The 16,189-nt window shown below is 40.5% G+C and overlaps 1 protein-coding gene across 3 annotated transcripts in view; it reads right to left on the bottom strand.

The window, feature by feature from the left end:
- Positions 1 to 1,933: 1,933 nt before the first annotated feature.
- CHN2 (chimerin 2) overlaps positions 1,934 to 16,189 on the bottom strand; it is a 166,462-nt gene continuing 152,206 nt past the window's right edge. For all 3 annotated transcript variants that reach the window (XM_061351016.1, XM_061351017.1, XM_061351018.1), the window contains 4 exons: positions 15,951 to 16,028; positions 9,052 to 9,189; positions 7,364 to 7,469; positions 1,934 to 3,779 (listed from right to left, as the gene is read on the bottom strand). In XM_061351016.1, coding sequence (XP_061207000.1) covers positions 3,608 to 3,779; positions 7,364 to 7,469; positions 9,052 to 9,189; positions 15,951 to 16,028 — 494 coding nt within the window. In that variant the 3' untranslated portion in view covers positions 1,934 to 3,607. The remainder of the gene's footprint in view (positions 3,780 to 7,363; positions 7,470 to 9,051; positions 9,190 to 15,950; positions 16,029 to 16,189) is intronic.

Below are 16,189 nucleotides of genomic sequence, written 5' to 3'. Positions count from 1 at the left end.
GCTTTGTAGCTTCATTTTTAGGAAGTCTTCCTGAGGAAACAGTATCTGCACTTGCACTCTTTGTTTCTCTTGTTTTGCAAATTCTTCCTCAGAAATTTCGACGTCCTTTGTCTAATTCTAGTGGCATTTGACAGCAGGAGAGAGATCATTAAGTTTCATAACACTGGTCTCTGGGTAGAGGAGCCCCAGATCGGTGTCTCAGTTAGGGAAACCCTTCAACAGTTAGTTCCCTGTTTGGTTTTGACTGCTAGCTGCCTTTTCAGTACACTTTGGAGTCAGACAGAGTACATGGTGCCTTGTCTCCACCGTAGTGTTCTCAGGAAACAATTCCTTCACTCAGCTGCCCTGGAAGGTCTGCAATATTTAAACGTAGCAGCAATGAATCTTGCAAAGACAGGTATAAGGAAGAGATTTCAGCTCTTCCTCAGCACTCAGGGAAGTTACCACCTTACAAATGATTAATGTCAGGGTGTATTTTAGTAATTGTGGCAAAGACACCTCTGCTTTATGGAGTCAAGTTGTCTCACCCTGCAGCTCCAAGGATGAGCTGTAAGGGGGTGCAGAGTTGCCTCCATCACATCAGAAGGTGGGGCCAGCTGAATGGCAGGTGGGATTCATGGGTGGATGCCTGCAGTAGGGCACTGCTGCTGCACCTGAAGCACTCCACCAAGTACCTGGAGTGGAAGAAGGTTACTGCCCAACATCGAGCTGCAGGCAGGCTCCAGTGCAGTCAGATGCAGGTATCTCACCTGCTTCCAGAGGAGCAGAGCTGGTTCCACTCAAGATGAAATGACCTAGCAGGGAAGTTACATCAGCTTGAACATAGCCTCATGGAGCCTCTCTCAAATGATTCTTACTACTCTCTCGTAGTGCCACATGTGAGAGAAGTTATGCTCTAACTGAATGCTTTGAAGCAAAGGAAAGGTTTTGGTGTAATTAATTTTTTTCCTGTGTACTGGAGTATAGGCTTCCATAAATATCCTTTTTCTTCTGTTTTAGCAGTGAGTTTTACAGAAGTAAGTCTGCTGCCTTTTTATTTCTTTAAATGGTGGATCTGGAACATAGACAATCCGATATCAGAGGTCCTGCTTGGCCCCAAACGCAGCAGTGACGGCTACAAGAAGTCTGACATGAGATGAAGCGTGAGCACAAGGTGGCACTAATGAGGTATGGAGGGGACAAGGTCCCTTCACCTCCATGCTCAATATGTTGCTGAGGATGCTGGACATTGTTAAATCAGTTAGCCAGACAAACATGAACAGTTCATGAGATATTTGTGTTTGAAGATGCATAATCATACCTTTCCCTCTGTCCAACAGATCAGAATGTCTGCTCTCTGAAGACACTAAGCATGGGTATTTTTAAACACACAGGTTTGTACTGTCAGTGAATCCTTAGGATGAGATGTGTGTGGAAAACCCCAGATGGTGAGACATTTCAAAGCTACCAGTATGCTCATAGTAGAGGGAAAGGGAGAAGCAGAATGGCTTGCTTGTCTTCCTACAAAAAATAAATAAAAGGGTTCTAAAATACTGCTCCTGCCTTAAAAAAAACCCCAACTCATTATTGAACTGACCAGAAAAAATAAAGAAAATCATAGGCAATTCAATAAATATTGAACACAAATGTTTGTGTTCAAGGGAGTGGAAAAGTGCTCCGATGGCATTTTGGGGTATTGGTTGGATTGATACTGTGATTCATCGCTCACTTGAAGTTTTACACAGAGGCGTTTCAGGATGGTCGCACAAAACAAATGTGTGCATAGGCTTGGCTGTGGTAGTGTGGGCATCCAAGTGCCAGTCTGGAACTGCTGACATTCAGTAAAACTGCTCTAAGTTTTCCCAGTAGGAAAGTTCCCAGCAATGTCAGGATCATAATTAGCGATTGATTTTCATCTGGCAGCTTGCCATGTGGTCAGAGCGACAGACACCAGAACTCTTTAACACATTTAATGGGATTTCTCCTTCCATTTACACTATCATAAATTACAAAGCATATTTCACTTCACAAAATAAAACCATTTCCAGATCATTTTTATGACAGTATTAAGTAGTACATAACCTACAACAAATAGTCCTGTACAAGGCAGGAGGATCTATGGAAGTATTGGGAACTCAGACTATTTAGCATTTACTCTGCAATCTGGGTTAATCTATCTAGCCCTTAGTTATTTCTCTAGGAGACGACAAGTTTACAGCCATACCCTCCACCTCCCTGCATTATCATAGTTACACGTATTTTTCAATTTGAATAGAAACATGTGCTCCCTGAAATAATTCAGGAAATGGCATCACTGAGTTACCAAGCATATGATACAAATGATCAAGATGAAGGGTTGTTAGGTATTTTTTTGTACTGAAAATTGAGTTTGGTAGTGAAGTATATGTTGAGTTTCTATGCTTGCAGAAAAATCTCATGCTGAGAAACAGTTGTAACATTAGGAATAAGTTTCAGTTAGACTATGAACTCCATAGGTCAATGTGTGAGGGGCGAAAAATAGTGAAATTTGGTAATAATTAAATTTACCAACCCCCATGTTTCCTACTTTTTTTTTTCCTTTTTTTTTTTTTAACAAATCATTGGGAAACACATTCAAGATAAATACCTACATTTTTAGCAGATTTACTGTACATTTATAAATACAGAAACATGACAAAACAGAACTCACTTTTTACAGAAAAACCAAATCCTTCATATTGAACCCCCAAAAGTGCTAACTTTTCAACAAGGCCAGAAAATATCCAGTGTCCCAGCATCACTTCACTTACATATTTCTGTAATCCAAGAAAAATCTGGCATGTGAAACTGATTCTACCACCAGGATTTTTCAGAAATTCTCAATACTGTATTTTACATGGGAGTTAAAAAAAAAAAGGAGAGAAAATACTGTGTGTTTTGGGAAACAGCAAATGACTAAAAGTGTACAGTCTTAGGATGCTAGTGCCTAAATGCAAAGAAACTTAAGGAAAGCTGGAATACACACAAGAAAACAAAAAACTCATAATACAAGAGGTATGTCAGGATAATACTGCAATAGTAGTAATTGTTTTCATTATATCGTAGCAAAAATGCAAGAAAAATTATGTGGAAAATAATCAATGCACCGCATTGATTTATAGTTTGCTAAAACAAAATGCTGTTTTTTCAGCTAGGTAAAGTACAAATATCTTTATAATATAGGTTCTGTTTCACAATTGACATATATAATTATGTCTCGTGGATAGGGAAATGTATAGGTGTATACAAGTAACACTGATTAAGTACCTTTTTGCTTCTCTAGCCATATTAAAATACGTTTTGTGTTTCTTAATAAGTTAACAATAAAATTGTTTGCAACTTCTCAAAACAAATATACATCTGAGGCAAGGCAAAAGACACAAGATAAGAGGATTTTTTCTGACCTTTTTTTTTTCCCTTCTACAAAGAGGCATATGTCTATGAGACATAGGCTTTCCCTAACCATTTTGGCATCCATCTGCAACTTTGCAGAAATTGAAGTGCAGTCAAGGAACTTTCTCCTTTCTGTTTAAAAAAAAATTAAAGAACTGTTTCTCCTTCAAACGAATTGTATCGAAACAAATGGCTTTGGAGATTTGCCTCTCCCTGTCTAAAAGAGAACATCTTCGTTTTCTATTAAGATCTGCACAATTAACTTCTGGTACCGCATGTCATTCAGCGTCGCAAGGGTACTGTCCTCTGGAGGTCTCATTAAAGTAGGCCCAAACACTATTCCCAGGTTTTCAGCATTCATAAAATTATCCTTTTCATGCAAGGTAACCCTAAAATACAAGGGAAAAGAAAGGAAAGGTAAGGAGTTGTTTACTTCCAGAAGAAAAGGATATATGCATCTTCATGTGCAGTCCTGCTTCACATCAGGCAGTGGTAGGTAAGGACACTTTTCAGTAACAATTTTTATTTTCATTCATTATAGTGACTGTTTCCACAGCAAGCCCAATGCAGCTATGGTGGAGCTGAGATTTCCAGTGCCTTGAAACTTCCCTCATGTGACTCTTAAGTGATTTTTCCACCATTAGGGTATAAGAATTAGTGGCAATTGCTTTTTTGAAAAGTATAATCATGGTATAAATGATGATGTGTGGAAGCAGTCCCCTATGCTACAGGACTGCAGCTCTCTGGCACTTTGCGCTTGGTGTGCATCACACCAGAGGTGTTGGTGGGCTTCCCAAATACAAACACAGATTTTATATTGATTACCATTGCCCCCCTGTGCTTCCAGACATGATTCCAGCATGCAGGAACCTACCCCTTCCCACATTTCTGCCTTGCTGACTGCCTCAGGCCAACTAGCATCTGAGTGATTACTTGTTATACTTGAGGACCAGGTTCAATCCTGGAGCAGCTTGGAGAGGGGGCTTGCTGAAGTCAGGCTGCTATAAATGCCATTAATCCTTGACAGAAAAAAGGGGCACTTCTAGGAAGGAGTCCACGCTGTTTTGTTCCCTGACATGGGTCACACAATGTAAGAATACAAGAATAAGTAGACTGTGTGACTGGAGCAGAGAGCACCAAGGATTGGCCAAGCTGCAGAGAAGTCAGCCCTGATTGGAAAATCAGTCAGGGCTGCTGGAAAGTGTGCTCAAGGTTTTCCTCCAGGTAACAGAGCTGGGCCACATCAGTGTTGTCCCAGCAAGCCTTTGGCACTCAAGTTTGGTTCTGAGAGCACTTTTGCACTGCAGTGTAGACACAGCCACAGTCCCTTGAATGGTCACTGTCCCTCCTGCACCAGATACTTGCTATTACTAAGTCCAGCAAAAGTTCTCTGTGGAATTCCTCTGCCAGGGTTGACCACTTCTGGTATTGGAGCCAGCTCTCCTGGGAACAGCTGATACTGCCCCGGCCATGGCAATTCCAAGCTGGGCAGCAGTGGATTCACTCGTTCCATAAGGGGATGAACAGGCTGAAACCAGAAGTAATCTGGTCTTCCCTTGACTGCAAGGTCTTTAGATGACTAGGTCCTGCTCCTACTATTGGCTTTCTGCAAGGAGTGGCTCTGTCACAGAAAAACACTGTTGTTCCTCTTTGCCTTCAGGACAGAAGTGCATTAGTGCCCCTACTCACAGATGCATCCTAATCTTCTAGCACAGATATATTGGTTGAGCTTTGCAAGGAGAAAAGGCAAACCAAGGCTTCCACCTCTGTGCAAGTGTATGTGTAACATTCTGCTTTCTGTCTGTGGATGTATGCAGCACAGATGTTGAACAGCTATTCAGTGCCACATACATCTTCCTAGCATCTCTGTGCAGGAGTACTTGCTGGCATAGGGAGAAGACCGGAGATTCACAGCTTCACTTCAGTGTCACTGTGGATGAAGCTGTACGTATTTCACCACATGGGGGACTGCTCGTGCTATCGTATTCCCTTCAGTTTTGAGCAAAAGGTTATCACAGAGATAAGTGAAAATAAGCAATTAAGCCATTGACTGACAAACTCCATTTTCATGGCTGACATTGTCCTTTGCTGGATTTCTCCGCGCTTTTAACAACAACTCAGTGCAGTTTCTTTTCTGTTGAGAAACAGTGCTGGTATAGAGGCTGTGATCCTGCAGTCTTTACATAGACTCCTTGAATGGGCATGTGTTTTCTCCATGCATGAAGAGCCCTATGGGGCTGGAGTTGGGACTCTATGTTTAATCTACAGAAGAGGATAGGCTGAACCTAAAGGATACTTTCCTCTTTCATATTCAGATCTCTCAAACAAATTCTCTATAGGAACTAATATGTGTAAAAAAGTAGGCTCTGCTTGATTCTTGGCTTAGCTGTGATGTGAGCAAACAAACTTGATTTCTTTGCAGACACTGAACGGTATGGTCTGGGAGAGGAAAAACTTTGTGTGACTTGAAGGTATTTGAGAGAGAAGCTTGATCAGCTGTTTGGACTATTTCTGTCTCATCCATAGCTCAGCTCAACAGCTGAACCAAAGCCTCTGCTGCAGTTCATGAAAAAGAAGGAAGGCAAGTTAATACTTGCCTGTTACTGATTCTGTGTGCAAGTCTGCAGCCTCCATGGGCTTTCTTAAAGGCCAACATGGTTCATCCCTAGTTGTCCATGTGTGCGTGCTGACAAGGGTTTATATTTGCACATCCCATTTCTGCAGAGTCCGAAGAAGTTCCAGCATGCCCCAGTAATGTCTCATCAAAAGGAAAAATTACTCAGTTGTAATGACCTGAGCTGACTCAAAATGAGGAAAAGTCTCTGCATAATGAGAGCCCGATTGTGCATGAAATGCACTTCACACAAGCTCTCTGATGAAATTTTACGTGACTTGAGGCCTTTTTCTTTGTAGGTTGGCATTAACAGTGCAGAATGGTGCAGATCAAACCCAGAAAATACTTCAAATTTGCAACTGTGTTGCAAGTGGTGGGACCACTAAGCAAAGATCAAGGATTTGCTGTATAAAGGGTAAGTATTCTATTCCTGCCTTATCCCCTTTTCTGTTGATTCCAAGTAGCACTATAAACTTTAACCAGAGACAAGGGTCATCTTAGGCAATGCATCTTTAAATGAAGGCCTGCTTTGAGATGACAGTGCTAGTCCTTACTTAGCTTAGATTTTTGAAAGCTTACAAAGAAGACTTCCTGGGGCATGTAAATACCCAAAGCAGCAAAGTGGAGTCAGCATGGTTTTGCAAAATAGTTCTGCTTGAAATTAGTGAAAGTGGGGCATCCTCTTTGGAGCACTTCCTAGTTTTCCTGGGTGCTGAAAACTTAGAAAACTCAGCAGTACACTCCCAAGTTACTTCAGAAAACGAAATACAGGTCTTATGAATCTGTGTGTATGAGTTATGTATGCCTAAAGCAGCTTTGTAAAGTGAATGAGGCAGAGTGTGTTTAAAACTAAAACAAATACAATGGGTAAGGGCCTGTATTTCTTTTACTAGTCATATAAAAATGGGCCCTGTTTGATTCTTGGCTTAACTGTGATGTGAGCAAACAACTCGCAAGAGACAGCTCTTTCCTTTTAGGGTTATCATTCAAGAAGACAAATCAGGAGGTAAGGGGAAGCAGAAGCAAAGCATGATCTAGTGACTTACTGCAGCACATCTAGTACCTACCATTCCAGTATTTTTCAGATGTTATCTGTCTCAGAAAAGTGCGACAATTAACTCTTTAACTCAATTAACTCTTCAAAGATTTGCACTGATCTGCCAGCAAAAGGATCTATGCTGTATATGTGCATAGCTTCTATGCATTTACACAAACATAGCTTGTCTGCTGATTTATAACATTATTGTTCTAGTGGCAGTGCTGTAATGGAAGCTTTATTGGCACTTTCTGTAATTCTCTCTTTCGAAGCAGAAAATTGTTAAGCTCTTCAAGAATTATCCTGCATGCCAATTAACTTACTTTTTGAGATGAATCATTAGGTATCTAAGTGTCTCGTAGTGAGCAGCAGGGAGTAACATCAACACTTCATGTATTGCTTCTAGTCGTTCATCAGGATTGGAGATTTCTGTTAAAACACCAAACAGGATTAATGTTAATAGGGCTTTCCATTTGTAAACAGCCATATTTCAGGAAGCGAACTTATTATTATGGAGTCATTTACAAGCCATTGAGTGTGCTTAGAGGGATAAATATTAAACTCATAAACATGGAGCTTATCAGCAACTGCAGAATCCTCAAAGAAAAAAAAAAGCTTTACAAAGAAACCAGCAACAAAGACCACCCAATAGTTATCTTTATGGTGTGTAGCTCTACCTACAGGCTTGTATAGGTACAATACCTGAGCTTTGTTAAGTGCTTCATAATACTCTGCCCAGAACTGACTCTCTAAAATCTTATGTAAGATTGCTTCCATTAAGCTTCAAAACCAGATGAGAGTGTGGCTATATGCCTTTGGAGACTATGCTTCAATATGTAAGTTTAGCTGGAGATTGGAATGACATGGACCTGCATAAACAAAGATTTCTGACCATATTTAAATATGTAGGTATCAGTGATGGGAAAGCATCAGTGCTCGTTTAAGAATGTTTGTCAATCTTTCTAAAAATCTGATCAGGATTTACAAGTGTTTTACATGAAAAGTATAGATTCCTAAGCTGTGAACTGAGTCAGAGATATTTGCTGCATGACTTTTCATACAAATGGCACCAGGACCCCAAAATTCTAGAAAATTAAGAATCTCTATATCCTGTTTTTGAGAGATTGTTGTATTGACATGATAGGAACTGCTTCCTCTGGGCAAGTTCTTTGTTGGACAAGTGACAAGAAACAATATTTTCTCTGTCAAGGAGGGAGAGGACAGTGCAGGAGAGAGGTACTTGTGGTTGCAGGTGGGGTAAGCCAGAGGGGAAGGCAAGGCAGCACAGTCACACAGACAGACCACTCTTCCTGCTGCATATTGACACACAGGGTACCATTTCTAAATTGTTAAGGATACTTTTTTAAAGAAGAAAGCATTTTACTTCTTAGGTACTTCAGGTCTTTGACATTTTTGCTAATAAACCGAGTTTGATGCAATCCATCTGGTGAGTTTTCATTAAGGACTATCATTAAGTAGAAGGCTGTGCCCTGGAGAGCAGAATTTGAGGCAAAATGGTGGGGAAATGGGACATACACTCAAGGCTCACACTGTCCACTCAACCCTTACCCATCACTCATTACTCGGTCTTGCACTGTCAGCCAGAACTGTGACCATGACACCAGTCCCTGGATCCTCCCAGTGTCAGATGCAGTCCTTGCAATGGCAGTGGATGTTTCCCTCTTGGCATAGAATTCGGGTCATTTGCAAGAAAAACCCTATCCGAGGGCATGCCTTGGCTTCACTGACTGGTACTGAAACCACACTTTCTGTAACTGGTCAGTTATTTTGATACCCTACATTAACTTTTCATTTTTTTAACCTGCATGGTGTCCCATCTGATTAGCAATTAAGCAAGTTTCTTGTGTAAGATGGGAATAGCAGAGAAGCAATGAACAGAACAATGCCCTTGCTTCCAGTTTGTTACCTGTCTTCCTTTTCTTTAACATGGACAGCTTTATGGATGGGAAATGTAATTAAAGATTGGTACAAATTACTGTGCAATACTTACTTGCTGCCTCGATGAACTTGGAGTAGGTGTCGTAGGTGATCACAGGAATGGGTAAGTCTCTGAAGTATAGCTTCAGTGCTCCAGCAATGATGTTTATGTCTGGATAAATACTGGCAGAAATATCAGCCTTGTCACCATCTGGAAGAGGAGGAAGAAATCTTTCTGAAACCAGGCTAATTTTGACTGAAGCAAGGCAAGGCTTCTAATATAGATTTATTGTGTCCAATCTGACAGGAAAAAACAACCTGATAGCATTTGGAAGGCTTAAATGAAAATATATTGCTACAAAATTTACTGTATATGAATGAGGAATGGTAGGTTCTTTATCTTTTAGCAAACAATTTATTTGCTTACATCTTTTGGAGGGGCTGATGATTACATCAACAATATCTGCAGTTTACCGTCTCACACATAAGGTTTCAATGTCAGATGAAAAATCGTGTTAATAATGTATTTATTGAATTTAGCTCATTCACTGAAAGTAAGCTATCAATAACTGGTTCTGATGTTGTATTTTGTATCTGCAGATCAATGCACAGGAGTATGAACCACTCTTTTCATTTTTCACTCAGGGAAACAGAGGCACAGAGAAATAACATAAATTTTCAGTGATCCTCAGGAGATCAGTGGGTAAAGTCAGAGTAAACATCCAAATCTTGTAAATCTGCACCAATCTATACTGATTAGCTAGGAAGAAAGCTGCCTTATTTTCTGGATGTCCTCTAATCTCTTAATATTTGACTTACTTATTGCAAGGATTTGAATTTAAATAGACATGCTATGGCATTTAGCTGTACAATTTATTCTGAAATGTGGATCAGAATTTGTTAAATGAATATGGATGCTTGTAATGCATGAAGAGTTAAATAAATGAATTATGCAACTGAAAAGAGATACATTTTGTTTGCCGCATACTGTAACACAGTCAGAACTTCATTATGAAGCACTTTTAATCCCATGAGCTTAACATTTACAAGTGTTGCTGGTAAACCCTTGACCAACGCATGGCTTGCAGTGAGTGACATTACAAGAACTAGCAGTGAGGCTGATCACTGTTATTTTTCAATTTCAAATGACTACATCTGTTCTGAGCTACCTAAGTACCCTCATGCCCACATTTTTCTCCAGACCAAGAAATTCTGCTGTCCTCCCTTCCTGGCCCTTCCAGTAGGAAGGCGGGATAGGACACTGGTCAGGCAGGGGTTGGGGCTGTTTGGATTTAACCCCCAACTTTTTTTCAGGTTTCTTTGACATCAGTTATTCCCTGTAGTCCTTATTTCCCACCTTTCAAGTAAAGGTATAAGCTCTTTCCTCACAGGGGGTGGTGAAGATCAGGAGCATACAGTGAGTAGGGTGATGTGAGGTTCTGATTGCTTGAACACCAGAGAGGAGTTTGTTATGTATCTCCCAGGAGGTGAAGCACAAGCTTTGGCTGCCACCACCAAGGTGCTGACATGCAGTAAACCCATCGCCTTGCTTGTCTCTCAGTAGTACTTGTAGACATGCCCTGATACAGACAGATGAGTGGGTATGCTTGATAGACGGTGTCTAAGATAGTGATAAAGACTTTCACAGCAGGGTAAAAGAGTTTATATTGATTGTAGACATTTTATAGAAACCTATGGCATTAATCTTGAAGGGACATGTCCCGTCCGATGTATGCACATAATTCTCATTAAGACTAATAGCACTACATGTTCTCATCAAGAGGAGATTATATGCTTAAGTGTTTAAAACAAACAGCCTTTCTTGATGCAGCTGAGCAGTCTGAATACATCCATCAGCATTTAATTTAATACAGCATCAATAAGCCCTAGGAGGATGTTTACACTGCCCCAATCTTTTGTTTAATCCACACGTTCCAGGCACGGTAGCATTAGTCTTGTAAAGCTTTGTGTGGAGAGCTCTATTTAATTGATGGACACTGAGCACATCAAAATGCTCCACTGAAAACAGATACCTCTAAGGAGCCAGCAGCTGCATCAGAACAGATACAGAAAAGCAGAAGGTTGCATCTATTATCCAGGTCACCAGTATACTAAATGGAAGTGTTATTTATTTAGTACTTTACAAAGCAGCCCAGCAAGCTTCCTTAAAGGGGTACTTCAGCTAGAGGTACTTCAAACTACAGTGTACTTCTAGCATCCCTCTTACTTACATATTTGCTTACTGCAGGAAAAATGCATTAATTCCCGAGTCAGAGATTTTTCTCTTCACTTCAGAGACAAATATATAGCTATTGGAAATGCGGTGAAGATTATTTTAAAGTGAGTGTAACAATGCGGCTGCTGAAATATTGCTAGATGTTTCTGTAGTGGGTATGTAGGGGGAGGGGGACTTTTATTTTCATAGAATCATAGTTTGGTAGATTTTAGTTTTTCTTTTCTTCTCCCTTTCAGTTTCAGCAATTGAAAGCCTTTGAAATTCATTGTCAGTAAAGTCATGACAGGTTTTGCAGAGGATCTTCTGCAGTAGCATACTGTATGAGCTACGTCTATTTCACGTGGTACCTTCTGCATTAACACAACCATTTGTTTACACCTTTCAGTACAGTAACTCCAATTGTGATTTGTATTTTCAGTACCATTGTTGTGACCATATGTTCATACAATTTTTATAAAATTTTGGATTTTTTGTTCATTTTCAGCTTTACAAATGTAGTTCTACTCAAACCCTGTCATTTCTCTTTCCCTGTTACTTTGACTCTCAACGTATTTTGTTGCATTATGTTGAAGTTTGAACAGCTCAAGACAAAGAAAGTCTTTATTCTGTTCCTTAGAAGATTCAGCTGATTTTGGATGCTAAAGAAATATATATCAATACTTTTATTAGAGAACAAAGCAGAGTATTACATTCTTAAAGCCTCAGCTATGCTTTCTGAATACTGAATTACATTTCTATATAAGTTCCTTTTTCCTTAATGCTTTGTTTTCATGGCAGAGCCTTTGCCATGTTAACGTGCTGCTTTGTGGGTTTTTTTTTCCTTGCATTTGACAGGTTTTCAGCTACACTGGCAAAAAAAGTGCGTATGAGTTAGGATGCCTCTAAGTACTCATGTAATATTTAACAGCATCATATTTTTAGCAAGTGTATTGTACCAGCCAGTCACAAAAGTGAGAGGACAGAATGCGTTGGTGACAATGGCAGCTGTGTGGATAAAGTGCACAATGAGGGTTTTCTGGATGCTACAGCACCACAGCTCAACAATGCTGACAGAGAGCAACTGTCATTCTACAGCACCAACATTCACCAGATTAAATAAATCCACATTATTCCCCTCCTTCTCATTACAAAAAATCACTAAAATGGAACATTGTCAGTGCCTCAGAGAGCCTAATGCTAATTTACAGTAAGGGTATTTACACTGCTTAGGCTTTGGAAGGGAGTCCTAGTTTAGAGCTCCCAGTTTTAAAACTATCACAGCTTTATTGAGCCCAAATAACATTATGTGGGATCCCGTTCTCTTCCTGCAATGTTAACTTTCAAAACTGCCTTTGCTTTTTTGTTCTTGCTATAATTCTTTGGAAGCAACAAGTGAGTGTCCCTTTGGCAGAGCAGAATTAGTCAGAGGGAAGGCTGGTTTCTCTTCACTGTGCCCCTTCAGCTGCACATGAAACCAGTAGGAGAGGTGGGTACCCTGTGGCCAAGTCAGCCCTGCATCATCCCTGAATCGTACTGTCTTCTGGCTGCTGTGGCTTGACAAAGAGCTTGGGAAACCAGAAAGCTTGATGGCATTATTTGAAGGGTGCACCCTGCATGTTAAAATGAGAGGATTCCTTGCTTGTTTATTTTGAAACCCATTTATTAAAAGCTGTATTTCCAGAGATGCAAAAGCACACTGGCATTCCAGCCAGGTGCCTGGCGACTGACTCAGAAAGAATGGGCTGGGAGGGACCTATGTAATGGCAGAGTGCTCTGCTATTGCAGGCACCACGCCATATAATCCTTCTCATAAACCCCTCAACTTCCATTTCAAAACTAGTTAAGGTTTTTATCCCTACTCTTATTACAAGGTTGTTTCAGAGCCTTGCTTTCAGATGGTTAAAAATGGTCTTTCAATTGTCAAACTAAATCTATTCCTGGCCAGAGTACATCCTCTAGTGTTGTGCCAAGACTATCCATTAGATTAAAAGAGTTCTCTTTTCTGGTTCATACCCCTGCTTTCAGCTTCTCCTTTGACAGCAACTATCCCAAGCTCTGTTGAAACATATTTACCTTCTGCTACGTAGCGTGCTCCAGAGATGTCTGAGATGAGATAGTGACGTGGCCACAGATATAGCTATTTCTGATGCAGTGTCTATTAATCAGAACTGATCAGGAATTTTCCACTGGATATTTCAGACACAGTTTTCCCTTTATTTTGCCTTTTTTTTACTTTCGCAAAAAATACGTTAATTTCCCATGATGAATGTGGAAACAACAGCTCTGAATCTCCCAGAAAATTCACCTTCTGGGCAGAAAGTGAAATTTGAGCAAAAGCCTCCCAGGAATTGCTGGAGGTGAGACCTGCTACTTGGCTCTCAGCTCCCTAATGTCCCAGCTCTGTCAGCTGGTTCAGAGATCTGGGATACTCCACATCCTTGGGACAGTCCACTCACTGCTGCTCTGGCTTTTAGAGCTAAGCAGGGCTAACGAGGCAGCAGAAAAGTGATCCTCCTACCCATCGGGCTGGGATGCAAAGGAGCAGGGGGTGCTTGTCTCTGTAAACTTGGATCTGAGAGGGAAGCAAGCCCTGAGCTGTCAGGGTGGAAGCATCTTGCCAATTCAACCTTCTGCAAGCTGACATCCACCTTCTATCTGCACAGCCCTCAAGTCAGATTAAAAAGCGTAGTTTGGCTTTCTTTAACCCCTTCCTGCTAAAAAAAAACCTAAACCCCTCAACTCTTTCTGCTTTTCCATCTCTGTTCAGGGGGAAAAAAAGCATTTTCAAAACTGCAAGGTTTTGAAAGTTCTGAGCTTCTGCTCTCTAGTCATGCAACTCTCATAACAAGGTACCCTGTTCCACTGATTTTAGCATTATTCACGGCAACACTCTCCTTTCTTATCCCTTTTCCCTCATGAGACTGTTTAAAGAAAATTAAGACACAGATTTTTATCAACTTATGCTCAATGGTTTTCCCCACGGCCTTTGTATGCAACTTGGTTCTTGCTTTTTCTGCTTCCACATCTATCCATTGTCTTTTTCCTTTGGAAATCTGATACTGCTGCTGACATTACTATTTCTGTTTCTAGGTGTTGCCTTCTTTGCCAGTAAATCACACTTTCTTCCTTGCTGTGGGTCTAATTCAAGTGTGCATTGCCAGATTATGCCATGAGTAGAGGCAATAACAAAAGATATGTTGTCTGTAAAACTGAACTGACTCCAGTGGTTCAAAGCATTTGCAAAGGAAGTACAGCTGCAGCAGTATTAAAGTCATGCTTAGACATAAATCTCCATTTGCTTTCTTCTAACTCTTTCCTCTCCAACCTGTGCTTCTCTTGGGTTTATTCAGGTTAGATACTTAGAGGAGAATTAACACACAGAACAAAAGGGTTTGCCAGGCCAGGTCTAACTGCAGAGACTAGAGTGGGACCTATGGGGATTGTGACCCTCTCAGAAGCACTGCTTCAAGTGGCACATCTGCAAAATGTATCTTCCCATGACAGAAGTCATATATCAGTGTGCATCTCTTTCGCCTATGTGTGTATATGTGTTTATGTTCATAACTGCATCATCCAAGATATTTTCAAATATGTATTATTTTTTAAAGGATGTTTCAATACAGCAGGAAAACAGTCACTTTGGAAATCCCTAGTTGGAATTTCGAGTGATGTATGCATGACAAACTGTCTCCAAACAAAGAAGTATTCAGGCACAGTAAGTGTAACATGTGCCACACATAGACCTTGCTGGTCCTGCCCAGACTCCCCTGGAGCTCTCCCACCTCTTGCCTGTGGGACCCCAGTCCCTGCCTGAGTAACATGTAGCTGTCTTCAGCTGCACCATGGCCATACCCGTGCCTGGCCATTCACCCTCCTGGTCAGTCCCCTCACCCACAGGCTGACACTCTGGCTTGACCTGGACCTCCCTCAATCCCACGGGGTTATGATCATTGGACTATGTCAGTCTCCTTAAACATGTTACAGTAATAACTAAAAAAAATCAAGTAGGAAGGAAAACACTATTTATGGGAAAGGAGAAGCGTATGTAACTTCTTAAATGTACTTGAAAATGTGCTTCTGTTGATGATCCATACTCTGCACCCACTTACACGTATACTTAAATGTGTACTTACACGTGAGCAGAGATTGTGTGCATAACCAGAACCAGTGTAATGAGCTAAATAATTTCAGAAGGGCTACTCGGATGGTAATCAGGCAGTGTTTTAATTATTAGATTTTCAACATGGTGTACAATTAATCTCCTTAATGCTCCTCTCATTTGTGTGCAGATGCAATCACATGCACAGTGGTATGGTGCTTTCTACAAGGCTGCATACAGAATGATTTTCCAGCTGAAGTTCCTGGTTCTCATAACTAGATTATTGTATTGTAATGCACTACTAAATCTACTAAAGATAGGACTAAGAATTTTTCCCCTGGTACTATCTAGGCTCATACCTGAACTAGGAGCCCAGGCTGCACTGCTGAGTTGAGCAATCATCCAGTCCCCTGAGCACTTAGCCTTCCACCTACCATTACTTACTGTTTAATTATTCCTTCCAATGATGAAATATGATTTCTTCTTATCAGAAGGACTACAGATTAATTTAAGAACTCAGAAAAGACAGGATGCTTTCTGTACTAATGCTTATATGCCTGTTTTGTTGCAATGGTACTTATATAAACCTCAGAAGAACTAAAAAGTCCTAAGACTGAAAGCTTAGATTAAAATCATACAAGATTAAAAAATGGTATACCTCGATCAAAGGCCATTTTCACATCTTCAATGTGCTCAGTGAAGCCAGAGACTCTATAGAGGCCCTCGGACTTTAAACCTGAAACAAAAAGTTCTTGGTTAACTTCATTTCTGTAACTAACATATACTTAGGCTTAAAAACAATAAAGCAAGAACAAGAGATCTACTAAGTGCAACAAAATATTAATTATAATGTGAAACTCTGGAGCATTTAAGGAATGACCAAGATAATTTTAAATA

This window comes from Neopsephotus bourkii, unplaced genomic scaffold, assembly GCF_033783945.1.
Source record: "Neopsephotus bourkii isolate Nb327-2 ecotype Australia unplaced genomic scaffold, CSIRO-AGI_Nbou_v1 NB_549, whole genome shotgun sequence".
Taxonomy (NCBI): Eukaryota; Metazoa; Chordata; class Aves; order Psittaciformes; family Psittacidae; genus Neopsephotus; species Neopsephotus bourkii.
Note: the sequence above shows the minus strand (reverse complement) of the source record. Positions and strands in the feature narration are given on the sequence as shown.